The sequence below is a fragment of the Parus major genome, chromosome 2, assembly GCF_001522545.3.
Source record: "Parus major isolate Abel chromosome 2, Parus_major1.1, whole genome shotgun sequence".
In the NCBI taxonomy this organism is placed as follows: Eukaryota; Metazoa; Chordata; class Aves; order Passeriformes; family Paridae; genus Parus; species Parus major.
This window is the reverse complement of record NC_031769.1, coordinates 118,787,054-118,807,847: the sequence shown is the minus strand read 5'-3', so window position 1 is coordinate 118,807,847 and position 20,794 is coordinate 118,787,054. Positions and strand designations below refer to the sequence as shown.

General features: G+C 39.3%; 1 protein-coding gene across 4 annotated transcripts in view; it reads left to right on the top strand.

Moving 5' to 3' along the window:
• The first annotated feature begins 16 nt into the window (after positions 1-16).
• Positions 17-20,794, top strand: part of EYA1 (EYA transcriptional coactivator and phosphatase 1) — a 90,153-nt gene continuing 69,375 nt past the window's right edge. For all 4 annotated transcript variants that reach the window (XM_033512294.1, XM_033512292.1, XM_033512293.1 and 1 more), the window contains exons 1-4: positions 17-220; positions 5,686-5,735; positions 7,134-7,261; positions 19,481-19,561. In XM_033512294.1, the coding sequence (XP_033368185.1) occupies positions 7,138-7,261; positions 19,481-19,561 (205 nt within the window). In that variant the 5' untranslated portion in view covers positions 17-220; positions 5,686-5,735; positions 7,134-7,137. The remainder of the gene's footprint in view (positions 221-5,685; positions 5,736-7,133; positions 7,262-19,480; positions 19,562-20,794) is intronic.

Here is a 20,794-nt window from a genome sequence, read left to right as displayed (position 1 = left end):
GAGAAGGAAAGCGGGCGCGGGAGCGGCAGCGTGCCCCCAGGCACTGCCTGGGCAGACACACAAGGCTGAGCAAACAGACGGCGGGGCTGCAGGCAGCCTCCCTTGGCCGCGCTTTGTCTGCCCAGCCCGGCCCGGCGCGGCCCGGCCCCGGGGCGCTCCTGCCCCGCACCATGGGAGGCGCGGCCGCCGCGCTCTGACCGCGGAGCTGCGCGCCGGCACCGTGAGTACGGGGGCACTGACAGCGGGGCAGCGGCACGGGCGGAGCGGGAGGACAGCAGCGGGGACACAGAGGGGCCCGGCTGGCCGCCCGGGAGCGCGGGGTCCCGCTGCGGCGGGGCCGGGCGGCGCAGGGACAGCCGCGCTCTCCGCGCGTCCCGGCGCTCCCGAGCAGAGCGGCGCTCAATTATAAATCACTGGGTGCAGCGGTTCGTTCTGGCCGTAGTTCAGGCTGGGGTTTGTAGGCTTCCCACAAAACAGATGTTAGGAGGTTCTGTTTATTGTGATCAGCCAGGTTTGGGGATTCTCCTGTTTGATTTCCTCGAGTGCTAATGGTTCGGCAGATAGGAATAACGTGACGGGGAGATGTGAAATGGGGGGTGGAAATAGGCACGTACGCTACGAAACCAGCAGACCTTGTTGAAAGAGGCGTGAGAAAAATAATAAAAAAATTGGGAGGAAGAATGCCTGACAGAGATTTTGACAGTGCTTTCTGAAGCAGGAAATCCTTTTGCTTAATATGTTTAAATTTTCCAAACACCAAGGAAAACATGCAGATCCCCGCAGGAGAACTTTTCAGGATGACAGAATAAACATCTACACAACTGAAATATTTGACGTTTATTGACATTTTAGGTGGCTTATTTAGAACGGTGATCTTATAACAAGGAAGTTAAAGACCTTCTGAAGTCTCATTAAATTTACATCTTGCTTTTGAGCAACCAAGACCCACCAAACATTCTCTCGGTGTTTCAAACACCAAGAAGAATCCCTTTACAGTGCAAGATTGATTCTGGAAAAGTAAAGGCGTTAGCTTAAAAATGTTTCTTTGGAGGTGCTTGGTTTTTGGTGTGTTTTTTTTCTTTCTTCTGTAAGCAAACATTCAAAACCAAGGTAAGCGGAAGAGATAAAAGCTTTCCGGGAAAAAAAAATGATCGTGTGTTTCATGTCGTTTGTTTAAATTTAAAAATGAGCACCGGGGGAAATTTGGAATAAGAAGTGGAAATGTGGTGTAGCGTATCATTGGAAGTTTTTAACATTAGATACCATGTATAAAGTTTATTTTATTTTCCAACCCATACTGAGATGGTTCGCAAAGCATCTGCCAGAACACAGACTACTGGTTTGAGGTGTCAAATAAATTAATAGTGTATATATGGATACACATCTGTAAAAGTACATATATGTGTGTGTGTGCACATTACAGAATTTTAGATATATAAACACACACACACACACACACAGAGCGTTTTCATGTTGCTCACCAAACCCATGACATGCAGTTTTTAGCCAAGCACCTCACTGCTGTCAGAGTTTTCCCAAGGCCTGGAAGGGTCTGGAAATGAGCAGCCATCCCCTCTCAGCACTTCTGTGCAGTGACAGACGGCTTGAGTCATGCTTCACCTTAGGAGAAAAAAAAGAATGAGTAATCATTTTGTTTGAATTGCAATAACTACGAAATATTTCTTAGGAGCCAAAAAAAATCTTGGAAAAGAAGAAGGATATTCTTAAATGGCTGGTCATAATAGAAGAACTGTCACATTGTAGTACTTCTTTCTTAAAGGGAAGAAAGTGTTGGAGTTGCAAAATGTTTCATTCATGAGTGTATGAAATGAGCACACAGGATAGCACTTTAGAAGAATTTAAACGGGTAATTAAAAATTAAATAACTGCAATTACCTGCTATTGCTTTAATAAGTACAATTTGTCTTTGATGTGAATATCTAGTGAAAAAGCCCAACCTCTTCCCTTGGACCCCAGCGATATATGATTATTGGAAGAGTGAAAGTATTACCAAGTTTCCTGCGTTGCCAGCAAGGTGCCTTTCTGCAGCCAATTTGCATTTTAGTTTTGTAACATTTTGGCTGTTGAAGCCATTATGTCGGTAGATACCGACTGCATCATTCTTTTAGGAAGGTAAAGAGTGCTGCTGGGAAAAAAGTCCCTTTCTCTCCCTCCCTCCACCCCTTCCTAAAAATGACAGATTTTTTTTTTTTTTTCCTAAAAAGGAACACCCTCAATTGAAAACTGCCATTGTCTTTGAAATTTGCTTCTTTAAAGTAGAACTGTGTTTTCAGAGAAAACGTGTGTGCTGGCTATAGTTTTCTGGGTTAAATTCTTATTTTCACTTCAAAAATTTCTTTTCAGCTGGAAAAATGTTTTAAATTATAGCCATTAAAAAAATTGCTCCTAGCAAGCAAAAATACTGTGGAAAACCTGTAATTTAGACAAGTACCTACATTTTATTTGCTCTGTGCTGCTGAAATTTAGAATCTCTTCCCATTTACAGTTTACTTTTCACAGAACATTATTAACTTTTTGGCTTCATACATGATCTTCTGTCAGATGCTTTTGATTTGTAATTTAGCAAAGTATAATAAACAGTGCAAAAGTCATGAATTTTCCTCTGCATCCTGAGCTCTGTGGTAGGGAAAATGTGATAAAAGGTGTACCTTAAGTCTTGTTTGATGATCTCTCAAAGCAAGTTTGCCTTCTGGAAATAATTTCTGGGGTTGAAGAGCATGGTATTAACAGATTTAATGTGGCTATTCAATGGATTGGTGGAGTACTATGTGAGGTTTAACAAAATGAGAGAGACAAATTGAACATCAACAAAACCTACATCTGTGAAGAATTATAAATTTAATTAGAAAAAAGGGCAAACTTAAAAGACCTCATTAACTAATCAGAATTTGATGTTACTGATTTAAGATTCTTAAATGGATGAATTTTAAGTAGCTTTGCTATCAGTGTCCTTTTTTTTTCTTGCCATGTACTGCATAGTGCCCAATCTGCAATCTGTACTGAGGAGAAAGATGTGAATGTTACTGAAAAAAATCAAATTATACAGAGTAATGTTTTTGAGGCATTAAGAAGAACGTGTATGCCATTTAGCATGTGAGGCATTTGTAGTTTAAGCAGAGCACTGAGTGAAGGGGGTGTGACAGCCTCCCCCCCTTTTTTTTTTCCTTTTTTTTTTTAAAAGTGACCCATTTCTGTCTGGGTAAGGCCAAGCATTTGGGTTTTTTCCCCCTAGTTTTTATTTGATATGTGAGTTATATTGCCAAACTTCAATTATCCAGAAACCTGTTGACAAAATGGGAATATATGAGAGAAAGCACAAGCACACACCACCCGGAAATGTTTTTATTCTATGAACTAACTGGTCGTCATAAGTGTGGTTCCTTACTACGTTGTAATTTTGTACTGCACATAAAAAACTGAAAGCATGTGAAGTGTAGCATTTTGTAAACTGTAACTAATTTCACTCACATCTGTGTCTAATTGTTGTCTGCATTCGCATTCTTGAGAGTAGATTTATTTTTCCTGGACCACTCTGTGGATTCAGCTGACCAGCCTAAGTGAGGATTAGTTGTTTTAAAGTTATTTTGATTAAAGAGTCATTTTTAAATTTGGTAACGTGCAACACATGGTTCAAATAATCCTTGAGACACAAAGGAATATATCTAAAGTATGTCTAATGAAAATGAAAATTGTGGATATGAACTTTCACAAATCATGGAGTGTTGGAGGACATTTTAGGTATATATTTAATTTGCTTTGGATGAGCTGGTTATTTTTTTTTTGCCCTGTACCACGAATTCATAAATGAGATCTTCCTTATAAATAAGATCTTCCTTGCTAGGCATATACATGAGCATGTATATAATGTATATCTTTTCAAATGTACAGAAGTTACTATTTTTGTAAAAAAATGGTACTTAAAGTAGTGAGGAATACATTTTTTTTTATTTTAATCAAGTATGAATAATTGTGTAGTGCATGTTGGAAAATATCAGTTAGTTAAATCATCCATTTGAAAAAGAAAGTTTTTTCTATTATAAAAGATGGGTTTTAAAAGATCCGGTGCAAGAGGGAGTGAAGATAGCTCTGTAGGCAAACTTAGTTCTCACCTATAATTTTTTCCAGGTGTTTAGAAGTAACAGCAGAAGCATATCCTAAGGCACTCTGCAGCAGTTTCTGGGGTAAAGAACTAAGGGAAAAAAAAAAAATCCTTAAACCAAAATGCACAGTTTTGACTGTATCTGCTAGTCTAGTTTGATTTGGCATGCAATGATGTATTGAAAAGCGTGTTATGCAGTACTTTAAGTACCCAGTTATAAAAAGATTGATGTTTTTCAGCATGCATTATTGCATGCTTCTTGACATCATTTGTAATGTTCTTCCTTGCCTGACTGCCCCTAGCAGTTGTTTACTCTTGCTAGTAGTAATTCTGTCTGTGATTAAAAATAACAGAGAACCCACCCTACAGACACATAAGCAGGATTTGCTCGGATGATTTTTATGGCACTTAAAATGCTTCATCTCCCTTGTCTTTGCTCTGTGATCATTTAAGAGATGTCAGTTCAGGTTGACTGGAAACACACAAGAAAGATCCTCACTGCAGACATTAAGGGGATATATACCTTGCCCAGAGAAGCTTTCGTGTGCTTCCAAGCTAACAGTGTCTAGCAATGTCTTTCCACCTCAATTTTATCACCTGCTGACAATTGTTACTGGCTAGAGTTTGTTAGTAAAGCAACAGTGGTTTTTCTGATGGAATAGGAAAGCTATTACTCACCGGAGTTACAAAAGGAATAATTTGGTTAAACTAAAAAAATTATTGGTCAGCTTCCCGGTGGAACCAGATTCCTTTTCTTCATTAGTGACATCAGAGGTAAATGCTACAGCTTCCTCCCATTTATTTAGCCAGAGGTGTCCTTTTAAGTAACTTTATCAAAAATCTCATTAGCAACTGGAATTTTTAGAAGTAAGACTATACGTGTGGAGTTTTATTTAAATTTGACCTGGCTGGAGATGGGCTTCTTTTACAGATGCTTCTGTAAGGTTTTTGGCTATATAGTGAAGGTCTTTACCACAGGTAGATTTGCCCCTTGTTATTCTCTACCCCTCCCCCCAAAAAAAAAGTAACATCAGCATCTCCAGCTTGCCTTTGGGGTGAGCTTGGCTGGTGAGTTCCCTGTGGCCCAGGCACAGAGGAAGGATGGCGAAGAGCAAAGGAAGAAAAGCAGTATGATGAGGGCAAGAGCGCGTGGAGACGGAAGGAGACGGGAGGGATGGGAGGAGTGAGGATGCTGAGGGGCTCGGGCAGGAGCAGCTGGCGCTGCCCTTGGCGGGGTTACCTTGGCGGGGCAGAGCCGAGCCGAGCCGAGCCGAGCCGGGGGAGGAGAGAGCCCCTGTGCAGCTGTCACGGGCCCCTGATGAATCACTATCCCGTCACTTGGCTGCCGTCCCCTGGCGCGGGAGGAGGGAGAGAGACCTGCCGGGGAAACAACAGTTGAGCCTTCAATTTAAAGACAATATGCCTTTCAGGGGCAGCGCACCCTCCTCCTCTCCCTTTGGATTTAAAGGACAGAATTGTCATCCGTAGTGATATCCTTTCTTTAAATTGAGGCCTCATAGTAAAGTGGAGTAATAGAAGCTTCTGTTTGTTTCCCTGGTTTACAGGTGCAGAAGTCCCAAACCGGTTCAGATGTTGCTGTTTCCTCAAGCTGCAGGTAAGGATTTGACTGAAAATTGCTATTTTTTTGCAAGCCTTCTATTGTTGGGGATTTTTTAACTTCAAGTGATAAGTAAAATATTTATACCTGTTTCCCACATTAAGTGCTGGAGCGTAGCTTTTACGTGTGTGCAACCAAGTCTGTAAACCATAAGCATGTAACTTTTTTCACTGAATTGTTTGAGTTTATATTCAACGCTGGCGTTTTGAACTCACTGCAGTATCATCTTCTTCATTTTGTGTAGATTGTTTTAGGTAAATAAATATTGAATGAAAGATCTATGTTTAGAACCTGTGATAAAATTTTGGTTAAAATACAAAAACTTCATACCTAAAATGACACTTAGGATATTTATACCATTACTGCAGGAGTAATTTTATATATAATTTTAATAGTCTTTAAAAGAGCCTAAGCATTTCTTTTAAACTGAGAAATTACTGGTTCAAATGCCTTGGAGGCATAGTAACCTATGAAGTTTCTGCTGTGAGCAATTACTTAGAATGAGTACATCCAATAACAATATCAGAAGTTTTATGTATAAAGGAGCAGAAGGACAGGGTACCTCAGTCATAAGCCCCAACATCAACCACGGGATATGTCATGGTGCTGATGACTGTTAATATAAGGCTATTGAAAGCACAAATCTTAAATATTCAGCTGCTTTTGTGCCACTTAAACATTTAATTTTTGCTTTAGATGAAGATTGCTGTTTTCTCATCTTGGCTAAGCGGCAGCTGCCGAGATACAGCAGAGTGCTGAGGCACACTAACGCCTGTATGGATTCACTGTACGTCGCTTATATCCCTTTCCAATTGGGCACGCTTTATGTAATCCACAAAGCAAACAAGTGAGCAGACATAATAATGTTTTAATGCTGCATTTGTTTCAAAGGAAACAGAGGAACAATTAAGTAGTTTGCCAGAGTAAACACATACATCAGGAATATCTCATTCCCTGTCAGTAGATGATGGGTTTCCACAATTGCTTCAAGTGTTTTATTTGTTTTGGAGGCTCATTATATTGCCACTGACTGGTAAATCTTGAAAAAGCAGAGTGTTAATTTGTTTTTAAGAGAATATATGTCTTCATACGTTGGTGATTCCATCTTTGTACATATTTAAAAATACAAGATTACATCAATTTGTAAAGTGCAGTGCTTGGAATCTAAGTTTTATTTAGTTACGAGCTGCAAAAATAATTACAGTAGCTGGCCAGTCATGAGTGGAGCTACAACATGAGTGAAGCACTGGAAAAGATCAAGTTGGGAGAAGCAGTTAATTTTTTTACTAAGTGTTTCTGGGATGTTGATAAATAGCAGGCTACATCTCATAAAGGCAGCTCCTCTGTAATTCATGTTGACTTATGTCACTAAAACTAATTGCATCTTGTTTTCAGGTCTATGGAAATGCAGGATCTAGCCAGCCCACATAGACGACTAAGTGGTAGTAGTGAATCCCCCAGTGGTCCAAAACTTGATAACTCCCATATAAATAATAATTCCATGACACCCAATGGCACAGAAGGTGAGCCAGCCTATTTTTTTTTTCTTTAGTATTGCATAATTTGTTTTTCCTCCTCGTTGCTTTGGCGTTCTTACAGTCAGCAAGCTAAATAATGTTTTACTATTCTAGGTGTTTTGTGTTTATTCATATGGTACATAAAGGCAATGTTCAATGTTTATCAGTAGTTACTATTATCAAGTTTCAGCAATAGCTTTCATTACAGGTTTATGTTTCTTTCATGGAGTTGGAATGGACTGAGCAGGTAGTATGTGCAGAGCTTAAATTTAAAAAAAGTCAAAGAAACTGAAAAGGAGGTTTAATGATGAGAGGAAAAAAGTAGGTGTTTACAATTGCCATAGTACAAAATGTAATTTTTCAGGGTTTTTTTTATTATTTTGGTATTTCTTTATGTTCTCACTTTTTGTAAGCTCCTAAGGCTATGAGAATTTTGTCAAGTAAGCTAATAAAACTGAGTGTTGAAAGTTCCTCAGGCTAGCTTGCTGCTCTGATGGAGTGGCCAAAATTCAAACAGGTGTAGTAATTCAGTGGGGTAAACTGATACCTATTTCTCAAGAAGCAGTCAGGCAGTTGATAAGTTATGTTTGTTCTCAGTAGAATACTAACAACAGAACAAAGTAACAGCTTTGCCAGAAATATAATACATCTATAATAAATATAAGTCATATAATGAAACACAGAAGCGCTTATACAACAAGCAGCAAAAAATGCTCTTTCCTGTAGCATTTCTATGGCAATAGTGGGAAAGATCATACATGACATTTGACTGGCTGTGTGAACAGAGACTTTATGCAATACTAGAAAAGAGAGTCATGCAGATTCAGTATTGCTCTTTAGTATAAATGTATAGGTAAACTGCTACAACTGTTGTAGCAAAGATATGGGGTTTTTTTTTCCTAAGAACTGGGTTGTAGTAGTGCTGTCAGACTCTTTAGGATTATGGACATGCATTGCATTTTTCCAGGAAAGGCACATGTCAATCAAACAGATGTTGTCCCCCCCTCAATTCCCCAAATATCTCTGTTATTCATTGTAATTGGAGTCCTTGGTAGTGGGGACAGCTTATGGGTTATCAGATTAACAGGAACTTGTGTCAGACTTGTGTGTAACTTACTTTTTGCTATTGCTGTAAAAGTATTGCTTCAATAGAATATTAAGCCATTTGAAAAAAAAAAAAAGCTTTTTAAAGGATAAATAAAGTGCTTACTGTGCTCATGGAGTTTAGGGAGGAAAATATTTTATGTCCATAAATGAGTCTTCTTCCTTTAAAATAAAGTATGTTATTATATTTTTATATCGTATTACCTGGTATATACCACTTCTGGTACAGGATAAAATTGCTCTTTCAAATTAAAATTCCTCTAGCTCACAGAAACCTTTGTTGGCAAATTCATGAGCTTTAATACCTTCTGTATAACTTGAAGGTTCTTTTGTAGCACAAAAATAGGAGGTGTTCCTTGAAACACTGAAAGATGCTCATCATCTGACTCTTTTTGTTCAACATGTAGTGCTATGTGCATGTACTCTGAGAAATGCTTAATATTACTTTGTCAGGAAACAAAGTATATATTGTATTTATCTATTAATGCACTGACCTCAGGTGGAAAATAATTTTGGAAATAATATCTCAGCTTCTAGGTAGGTTGATTTTATTGAAGAAAGTCAATTAAACCGTGGTAACTCACTTATCTGACGCTAGAACTTTCCAGTTGAAAAAAATTTGGAGTGAATTCTACCCAGAAAGCTCTAACTTGCAATTCATGTTTGCCTCCTGAGATGAAGCCAAACGATTTTCTTTTGTTTGCCCTCTTCCCTCAGGTGACATGACCCTCCTCAGCACTGCAGACTGGTTGCTCAGCCCTAGCACACAGAGCCCCGCAGGTTTGGGTGCTGCAGTGGGCGCAGCAGGCGTGGGCACTCCGCATGCGATTTCGGATCTTGTCCCAAAAGTGTCCCCACAGATTAGCTTGTGCCTGGCCCTTCTGCTCTAAGCTCTCTAATTTGAAAATTCCTGTCTCTGATTGCTCTTAAGTGACAAAGAAGGAAAAGTTTTTCAAAGGAACTAATAGAATAATTTATTTCTGAATGAAATGTGTGCCAAGTGACAAAATTTGTGAGTGAAGCAGATGCCTAAGAATCTGAAGGTGGAATTTTTACTTCTAATCTGTTTTATCTTGAGAAAATGTTTTGTTAGGCTCCTTGAGCTGCTAAAGAGACTTAAGAAAAAGTGGAGTGAAGGAAGCAAAAGTTTCCTATTTTTTTAATGAAGGGTGAAGTAAAATTATTTTTTCTGGGATTCCTGAAGCAGAATCCTGCTGAGACACAAGTGGCTGATTGTAAGGATGCGGTTGTAAGGGCTCACTGAACACCTCTTTCTAGATGCTGCAATGTGGTTTGCTTGTTTGTTGCACATGGAGTGGAGATGTGGGTTGCTGAATCTTCACATGTCAAATATAATATGTGAAACCAGTTTCTAGTCTGCCATGCACACATTCTCACTAAGGTGGAAGAGCCCTCCTTCTCTAGCATGAGATCTTCATGTGACAGAGAAGCAGGGCCTCTAGGTATTTGCATGTTATAAATATCTTGTAAAGATATGTTAAATTTGATTTGACTATGGGTGTGATTTTGACAGGTTTCCATACCCTGAAGCACAGGATATGTTCACTAGATGAGGGGAGGGGAAGAAAAAAGAAGGAAAAAAAATATCTGTCCCAAAGTGAAATGGCTGCATTTCAAACAATTGTTCATTAATTCCTCTAAGGCACATTTTCAGACTTGTCTTCTATTGATGTTTTTCTGCAAGAGGATGTGGTTGGAAGATAGCTCACTTTGTTAGCTAATATTTTTAGCTTCACACTCAGCTGTAAGTTTTCAAAGCACTGAATGGGGATTTAGTTGTGCGATTGAGTCTGAACTTAACCTCTACGTGCATCTTATATATAATAATTCTTTGTGTGCTTAATTTCATTTTGATAGAGCAAAATTCATCTCCTGGCCAGGCAGCATGGTCTTCACTGATGGGGAAGTAACAAGGAAATTACAGACCTTGCCCAGACAGAAATTTCGCAGGATCAAATGCAAAGGACTAAAATGTCTGGCTAAAGGCAATCAGAAAAATCAGTCCTAGTATGCCAAGGTGATGCTGATTATATAAATACCACAGTATTTGAGGTTTTCATGTTCTCTTTAAGTGTATTTCCACAACATACCCTCTATTGTAGGAAAGAGCAGGTGCTGGACACCATAAAAGTTATGGCCCTGTATAACTTGCCTCAGAAAATCTCTTAAAAAAAAAATTACTGGAGTAGGGAGCAAAATGTTTGTAGTTTTGCCTTATCTCTAATCTTCCTTTGTCAGTGAATTGCCATGGTGGGTTGATACTGAAGGAGTTAAAGGAACAATAACAACAGAAGCTCATAAAATTGCCATTCATTAAGTTTTACCGGACAGCTGGTGGCTATTCCAATACGGTGCCCACTTAGTTAGATGCCCTTTCGAGGGGAAAGGCCGTGAGTAATCAGTAAATTTGAAAGGAGTAGGAAATCTGTTTTCCATGGCAGACAACTGCATCCAGTTTCTGCCTACAGTGATCTTTACTTTTATCTTAAGAATGTAAATCAAATCTGATGGATGGCATAGAGTGAGAAACAGAAGCCCGTGGCCCATCATGATGGTGTTTTTTGCAACTGGAATAGAAAAGAACAGATGAGGACTAGGAGAAGGAACTGTTATTTTCTGAAGCTACTCTTCATTCATTTAAGGAGTACAGACCTGCTACTGCCCTTCTCTTTGAGTGTTCAAGAAGGAAGGAGGGAAGGCATTGTCATATCAAGTGGGGAGGGAAACTGGATAACAAATTGAAGATCAGATTTTCAAAGATACATAGGAAGGGAGGCTTCAAAGGGAGTTGGACATCAAAAATCCTTTGGAAAAAAATGATTCTAGCTCTTTAAATACCTGCTGCAACATGAGAATGAGACCTGACACAAAGGCAGTCAAAGCTCTCCACTACGAGACTATCTGATTTGTAGCCATTAAAAAGGTTGTTTTAAGTCTGGTGAACATAAATCCATCTTCAGGGTTTCAAAAGGCACTGTGTGGTGTGTTTGCTGTCAAGTTGCAGTATTACAGAATGGAGAAAAAATTGTTTTCAGTATTTCCTAAAGTAGTGGGGGAGTAAGATGTTAAAATCTAGAGAGGATAGAGCTGGTTGTTGTTATGGCATGTGATACAGATTTCTCTAATTATATTTCTTGAAATTCTAGCAGTATTTTGCTAATATGCAAAATGTTCTTTCAGCATTGCAATTAAGCAGTCCACATCAGTGGATGATTTTTAATTTATTCCTATTTTTTTACATTTTTCGTATTTTTGTGTGCTTTGTGATGTAAAGTTGTGGTAGGTGATGGTAATCAGACAATCAGGAATCAGGAATTCATTGGTGATCGTGTTTGGATTCTGGTACTTTTAATTAATCATTTCTAGAGTTTCTGTTAATTATAAATTCTGAAATTTCTATACTTGATTTTGCAACACGGAGCTTGATGGTATGAAACTTGTAATTGATACCTCCGTATTTAGACATCCTGAAATAATAGCATAGTAAAGGTAGATGTAATACTTGCCTTTCAGTAGGGTATTAACGTCATGAGCTGTGGATGCTGACTTCTTTACTCATCCCAGAAGAGTGCAGGAGGACCGTTGTTTGGCCAGGGGCAAAAACTGCAGAGGTCGTGGGCTCCCGAAAGCAAGCTGGGGGTCCGTAGAGGCTAGTAAGAATCTTCCACATGATGTCACTTCTGGAGGATAAAAATCAGATACAGCCAATTTATGTGAAGGCAAGGAGCTGACTTAGACTATCCTTTCTTCCCTGCTCTTCACCTTTTCTTTCCTTGCTGTATTACATTGGCTTCCATCCAGCCTCTTTGTCTTACCTGTGCTTTTATTCTCCTGTTTCACCAAGAGTCTTTCTGTCCTGAGCACATGTAGCATAATGCTCTATTATTCCTCTTTCATAGGCACTTGGCCAGTGAAATTACTTGTCCACTTCTCTGCTGACTCAGTCGAGCAACTCTTGTTGCAAGGTCTTGGGGAGGAGACTGGCTAATAAATATTTATGTACTTACTGTCTTTTCTATATGTATGTGCATCCATTTTTGAGAGTCCCTATTTCAGTTTCCACCATACATTTTTCCTTTCAGGAAGGACCTCATTTAAATGATAAGTTAATAGCAATACTGTTTCCCACAGGCATTTGAGGTAAACAAAATACCCCAAATGACAAATTAATTTTAAAGAAAAAAAGGAAACTCTTAGAAGCACCATTATTTTATACCATTTATTTTTGGAAGCTTCTCATATAGGTGTTCACAGCACATGTCTGTGGATGAAGTGTGGTAGTGTGAGAGCACCCTTTGAGTGTGTCTGAGGGTCCCAGAGCTCCGTGTGAACAGTGGTTGTGCACAGGCTGTGGGGTTTCAAGGACCTGTGAGGATGTCCACTACTTTACTGAAAACTAGCCACAGCACATGGTTCTAGGGGAGGTGTCTTTCCAGTGTGACCAGCCTGTGCACTTGTGTGATTCTGTAGAAAAATGTCATATGAAATGGTGTATGTCATGTGCCTGGCCAGTGATACAGATGAGAAGTAAATCCAGCCCCGGCTGTCACTGTGCACCTGCAGAAGGAACAGAAGTGGAACATCTTAGCCAAAGATCACACCCTAATTGGGTAGTATTTGAAGAGCCTTAGCAACTTCAGACTTGTGGTTTGATGATTTAGCCTTTGGATTTGCATCTTATAATCTTCTGATGGATTTTGCTTTCCCTCAGTAGATGAAAAAGCATGAAACTTGGTTACACTTCAGGGATAGCCATGTCGTTTGACCCCTGGTCAGTGAGTGAAATACCTGTGTCACCAGGTTTGATGAAACAAGCTAGGGAATTTGCTACTGCTACTGCTGTGGCTGGAGGGGAATGGAAGCTAGCACTATCCCTCTTTTTTGGGTGAATTTGGCTTTAAGTCTGTCAGTCCTGGAGTTCAGACATGGGCCAAATACAGAGCATACTATTTTCCATTTATGAAAAGTCCCACCTGCTTTGTCATTGGGCTTCTGTCTTCATGAGATAGTCTTGTGTCTTGTACACCTAAATGGCAGAGCAGTCTTGACTTCTCCATGCTGCTCTCTTGTTCACTTGAAGACCTCCACAATCCCAGAAGGTAGTAAAGACAACCTTCTTTGCCTTTAATGGCTGGGCCTGTGATGTTCTGTGGTAATTTTGTCTGGCTTTGGTTAAAGAATATGAATACTGTTCGTGGACACTGCAAATCATTAAACCTGTGTGTGGTCTGATTCCCAACTGAAAAGAGGAAAAGGAAAAATGGAAATGGAGTAGTCCATGATGCTTCTGAAAGGATTGGTTTTGGATATATGCTTCCTCCATTTGCAGAGGAGAGATACAAGCATTTGGTATAATTGGACCTGTGAGTGTGAAGGGATAAGAACCTTAGTTTGATCAGAAACTCTCATCTCCCAGCTGCAGTGAATTTTAACCCATGACTGTACTTGTCAGATAAATATCCAAGTTGAATCTTGCTTAGCAGCTACAAATACTGTCCACCTTGTCTCTGTCCAGATGTTTTTGAATTTTTTTCTGACTGTGCATTGTAGCAGTGACACCATTGCTTTGTAAATTGAAGGTCTTTACTGCTAAATGATGAACTACAAGGGTGTTAAAGCTCTTTCACCTGAAATGCATAACATAAGAGGAAGATGAGGGTCATGGGGGTGTAGATGGCAAAACCTAAGTGTTAGCCACAGCCCAAATACTGGAGAAGTTTTGAAGCCTCTCACATCAGAGGAGGGGAAAGCAGGGAAGAGTCTGGGCTTGAACTAGAATGTGCTGCTTTGAGCAGGGACTTTCTTTGAAAACCAGACAAAAATTTAGGCTGGAAATTACCTTCTGGTAGTTTCCAGACAGTGAGATTCAGGAAGCATTCTCTGCCTTGAGAAGCAGTAACAAGTAAGTTTATCAGGCTTCATGGTCAGAAGCTGATGATTTGATAATCTGTGATAGAGACAAAAATATCCTGGATAGGAATTAGCATAATTGAGTAACTTGTAGCCTTTTTACAATTGCAAGATTCTTCGCTACAAACAGAGGTCTGTTTGGATAAAATAATGGAAAATATCATCAGTATAGAGCTTCAAGGTAGAATTTTTGTCTTGTTGTTAGTAAAAATTATTTTTATGCTTCCAGGTGAACTTTGGGCTTCTCTAGTGAGTACAGGAAGAGGATGGTGTCAAGCAAAATAGCATGTGAATAACAATTGATACCAAGTACTTATTCAGGATTTTCATGGTGTTTAGTTACTACTATTATTTGAAGATAAGACCAGCCAAGATCAGGCAAAAGATTGTGTTTTTATGTATGCCTATAAACAAAGTAACCACCACACTTTGTTGAGTCTCTCGTAGCCCTGAGCACTGAGAGCTGTCAGCCAGGAATAATTTCATTTTTCCCACTTTTATGTACAATACAAAGAATATAATGTCATAATTAACACTATTCAATCTTAAAAGTGCAAAATTAAAATCAATTTAATGTCAGGCATGTTTGCAATATTTCTATTCTGATTTAATGAATATGGCATAGCTGTTAACAAAGATGAGTTCAGTAGAGCAAGGAACATAAATAAATACTTGTATGTATTTAATGTAATAAGACCAATTTTTAAAAGCTATTTTAAAACCTTCGTTTTTTGCATGCTTGAAGGTGCAAATCTTTATGAGTTATTCCTACAATTTCTGTTTTAGGCGTAGCCAAATATAATGTCTCAAAATCCACAATTATAATGGCCAGCATCTCATTCCTGGGAACACTCTTTACTGATGTATATACCAGGAACTGCATGACAAGCTGTGAACTCAGAAAGTTGTTACATGGCCAATGAACCACATGAACTTGTGGGTTCTGGTCTGAAGTTCTCTCTCTCAAAAGAGTTCAGAAACTGCCATGTAAGTCGTTTTTTAACCACCTTTTGCTGTACAGCTGACAGAGACTTGCACTTGCAGTCTCTGAGTTCCTTTAGAAGAAAAATCTTAACAATCTATTAAACATTAGATCAGCAGTTGTGATATCTCTAAATTTTTTTTGCTTTTTTTCTCCAAACTAACATATGTGCTATTATCTGCTCCTCCTATTTTTTCTACTGTTCTGTGTGTTTTCTTGCAGAGTTTCTTTTTAAGTTTTTTTTCAGAATCTCACAAATGATTAGAAAAAAAAAATAAGGAGAAAAAATATCTCTTTGTTGACATAGTTTCTTAAGCTCCTTGATATATAAACCAGATCTAAATCACTAGTTCTAAATAAACACTGACTTTTTACAGCAGATTAAGAAGACATTAGTCTGCTTCTTGAACTTCTATTGATAATCTGTTACTTGAGTGGTTTGGGTGGCACTAGAACTTATACATTACATACATACATACATACATACATACATACAAATCAAAGTCTGTCTCTAGAATTCAAGTCTGATGATTCTGAACATCTGTAAGTGTCAGTTTGGATAAAGGAGCAGCAGAAATGGGAACTTTGGAATCTTCCTGTGTCACTTTCCGTAGCCTCTGCCACAGCTGGGCATGGTGTTGTCTGTTAGTGGCAAGCTTGCAATGTGTGTTGTCTCAATGTGGCACTATTCCCACTCATTTCCCAGTGTCATCTTGTGAAAGCTTAGGACATGTAGCTGAAATGTTAATTGTCCTGGAAAATGTGAAGAGCTGAAATCCAGAGCACCCATAAGCAGCATGTGGCAGGGCCAGATCTGTGCCTGTCCAGCTTCTTTGGACAGCTCCATATGTCTCTCATCATAGATATGGATGACTCATGTGCTGCAGGGATAGACTGGGAAACTTGTATTCTTGGGCAGTCCCTTTGCAGTTCTCTTTCCCTGTGATTCCAGGGTGAAGAATATCCTATTGCAGGTCGGTTGTGCCTCGGACAACTTCCTTTGCAGTAAGAGTACATGTAAATATTTCCAGCAGGTAAACCCATGGCTATTCTTCTCAGTTTATTTCTTTGTATAGCAGGATTTCATCCTCTTAAATGTGCTTAGGCTGATAGAAGGAAATATGCAATAATTTTCAGACATTTTGATTAAAGTGTTTGGGGAATGGAGAGTTTTTCAGTACCTGTTTGTCTATATTAAATTCCCATCTAACTGTGACACAAAGGTTTATTACAGTTGTGGTTGTTTCTAAAGACACCGTTCTAGGGCATGTATATTAGGGTTATTACTTATTACATAAGTAATGGGTATCCAGATCCAGGGATCCAGGAGAATGGGAACATCCTTTCTTATATCCTGGATTTTTTTTATATTCAGAGGATAAAACAGGTGACAGAGAAGACAAAGTTTTTAATGAAAATTTGTTAAGCAATTCAGTCAGCAGCTAGAATTCCTTCCTATGAGGACTCATTGTATTTCATCTGTCTTCCTGTATCTTCAAAAGTAGTGTGTGTAGTAAACAGCATTTAGTTTTAAGCTATGTTGCACTGAAGTAGAGACAGAAATTATATTCAGATGTTTTTCTAAAAATGCTATCTTGAGCAAGGATTCAAATAGGTGCTCAGAGGCTCATCCAACCTGTCGTTAAGCATTTCAAGTTTGGGGCAGCCGCAGTTCCTCTGGGGAACCTGTTCCTGTGCCTCACCACCCTCAGAGTAAAGAATTTCTTGCTGATATCTAATTTAAACCTACTATCTTTCCCTTTGGATCCATTCTCCCTTTTGCTGACACTACGTGTTCAAGTAAAAGCTCCTTCTCCATTTTTCTTGTGGGCTCCCTTCAGGTACTGGAAAGCCACAATTAGGTCACCCCAAAACCTTTTCTAGGCTCAACACTCCCAAATCTCATAGCCTTTCCTTGCAGGGGAGGTGCTCCACCCCTCTAATCATCTTGGTGTCTTTCCTCTGGACTTGTTCCAACAGGTCCATGTCCTTCCTGCGCAGGATTCAGCACTCCTGGCAGTGTCTCAGAGAGCAGAGCAGGGGGCAGAATCACCTCCCTTGCCCTGCTGGCCATGCTGCTTTTGATGCAGCCCAGGATGCAGTTTGGCTTCCTGGGCTGCAAATGAACATTTCCAGCTCTCACCTGACTTCTCATCCACCAGAAATCCCAAGTCTTTTTCAGAAGGGCTGCTTTTTATCTAGAACAGTTGACACTATACTTCTCTATGTTGTGTGAAGCAGTTCAGTGTAGTCCTCAGACTTCTAATTTGCAGTGATCCAAAAACAGAATATGGAATATTGTTTCTCCAACAGAGTAGAGGAAGAATTTTGAGCAAGCACATACTGAAAACTTCCACCCTTTACTCCAGGTTAGGCTCATCTGTCTTATCTTCCTCTCTTTTCCCACACCACAGACACCAGCTATAGAGGAAAGCATCTTTTTTTGTTATTCCCAAATGTATAATTGCATTATGGAAATTAGGTTGGAAGACTTCCAGATTTTTGGGAAACTTGGAGTAGTCTATGAGAGAAGTAAGAGTCTGAGTGTAAAATGTAGCCATGATAACTTTCTAAGAAAAAGCGGAAGATAAGGTAGATGCTATAATTTTTCAAATCTAGATTGACATCTATAGAACATGCTGTAAAAGTCTGGTAGTTTCTGAAAAAGTACTTGTGATAGACACTTTGCAATAAATATTTCATTGGATCTGTGTGTTAGACAGTACTTAGTCATTAAATTGATGGTGAATAACTTACATGCTGTGTTTTTAAGAAATACCTTTGTATTTGAGTTATGGTTCAGATCATGAGCTCACTTTTGGAGTGAACCTCATGGCCACCTTTTCTACCACATTAATTCCCCTTAGGGAGTCTCTTGGACTTCACTTACTTCAAAAAAAGCTGCTTTGCAGAAGTGCAGCTAATGTTTTCAAGCTGAATAACTGCTCTCAAAAATGCCCAGCCTCTGGACACTGGGCCCTTTACCCCAACCATTTCACTTCATGAAACTTTCCTAAATGGAGTGCATTGCTTGTTAATGCAGACACAGCAGAGTTTTGTGTGCAGCTAAGCATTGACCTCACAAGTTAGCAGAGAGAAATCCTGCATGAGCCAAGAGAAAATAATGGATGATTAGAAAAATCTTGTGAGATTTCTTACAAATCCCACAGAGGAGGCTTGGTGAAGGAAATAGACATGGAGAAATAGGAATGTGGACTGGCAATGAAATGAAGGTTCTTTCTCTGCCTCTGCCTCACCCTTTCCAAACTTGGTATCAAAGGTTTCAGACAGTGGTTGTAATTCCTGAACATACATGTATGGACAAACTATATAGGGAGTAGCTGTTGGTGCCTATTTTTCATCCATGCCAAGTCAGCCCTGTCTTTGCTCTTTGGATCAGGATACTGCCCTGATCTTAACATTACAGACTTTGCACTGGACTGACAGAAAGGGAAATTGTTTATTTACTTGAGGTTTTATTAAAAGTCATTAATTGATTATTAATTATGAATCAGCACGAGCCAGGCAATAATGTCTTGGTCTCTTTCTTTTTTACTCTCAGACAGCTGCGTTATGTTGTGGGTGCAGAGGGATAAGATGCAAAAGCATTCTTTGAAGTATTTGGTGAGGACTGTGTCCTCTTTTTTTATTCAGGGTTGTTGACTATAAAGTTGGTTTACATTTTGAGAGGAGAAATCCACCACGAGAAAAGTGTTTTACTTCATCACAAATTAATTTTCCTCTGAAAAATTACTTAATTGGAAACAAAATTTGAACAGCCCTCAGCGAAAACCATTTAAAAATCATTTCCTCTTTTGTCTTACTCAATTTGCTGTCTTTCAAGCCTGTAAATACTGTGTGACCTGATCTAAATGTGGATCCTTATTGTTGGGTCTGCAGGATTAAGAGGAATCAGGACAGGTACAGAGAGTTGCATGGAGACTTCTGGTTTGTTACAGTGGCCCTTATTCCTTGGAGACAGGAATAACCCTCTTGACCATCTTATATTTGTGTGTAAATCATAGCTGCCAGTATTTTGCATTGTTTGTATACACAAATACATAAAATGCAAAATATTGATAGCCATGATTTAGAACATTTTTGTCAGATTTTTGTTTTATTGAGTTTGTGTTTGTAGTGAGAGTGTGTGCATGCACCTGCAAGAATATTAGGAGCATATAGAATATCTTCTGTTTATATTTCTATAGTTAAAACAGAACCAATGAACAGCAGTGAGATCGCTACTACTACTACCACAGACGGGTCTTTAGACAATTTCTCAGGATCAGGTAAGGAATAAACAAGTTTTAAGCTCAACATTTTTTTTCATTTATTGTTTTCTTATCCCACGTGGTCTAAACTTGTGCATCTCTCTTAAGAAGCCTTTTGTACTTTCCAGCTTATGCCTATTTCTGTTCATTTTAGTCTGAGTCAAAAGGAGTTTTCCCCAAGTAAGGAGCATTACAGTATCAGGCTTTTTAATGTCCATTGGTGTCTTTGGTGGGAGTCTCACTCGGGAGTATTCTGGCCCAGAGTAATTTTTTGTTTTCTGTGGGTAAACACACATGTTTACTGCCTCTGTGATTATTATTCTAATTGAGGGGTAGGTCTTCCTCACTTATTGTAATTTATTTTTCAAAAGTACTCATTTTTTTGTCAGGCTTCTTTTCTTAGAGGAAGCCAAATTCCTCTTAGCTTCTGACATACAGAATACTGTGACATAGACATGACTACAGACATACAGACAAATACTGTGAGAATAACCTAAGGTGTTTGCTCAGTTTTGCACACCTGTGGACTAACTGTGGTATTTCTAGCACATTGGTTTTATGGTGCAAATCAAATCAGAAAAGGATCTAATAATATACTGTGGGATTACATTTCCGTAGTAGAAAAATTTGACATTTCACAACCAGTCAGATTCCTGGTAGCCAGCCCTTTCCTGGTCTTGTCACAGCCTCCATTTTCTGCACAGGCTGTTGGGTATGAAAGCCCCAAAAAAGATTTCTAATGTATTATAATTCTCTGAAAGAAGAAAATACAGTGTGTACCTAATACAAACAACATAAAAAGCTACGTATAGCTGTGGTGATCTGAATAAAGGTTGGACTGTAACATTTGCCATGTCTGCAGCCTCACAGGCCACAGAAAAGAAAAATTATTTGGTGTAGAAAGCACAGAAAGAGGCTCCCTGCCTCCCTCCCAGAGTGTAAAGATGATGGATTTTCCCTGTAGCTGGCCAGGAAGGGGGTAGCTGGCGAGGGGTAATTAAGCGTGCCTAGTTTATTTCCAAGTACTTAGCAATAAGGCCTGTTGTTTCTCGGGCTGTCTGATTTTACAGTAGTCTCATAACCCGCTGCTGACCTCTTCCTGGCAAAGGCTTCCAAGCCCACCTTGGGACCTAGAGGAGAAGTGACACCCAGACAGTAACCAGAGAGGGAAGGGCTCCCGGCAATATTGCCCTGAGCAGAGTGGGCCAGCAGAGCTGCCGGGCAGCACCAGAAATGCTGACAGAAATGAGC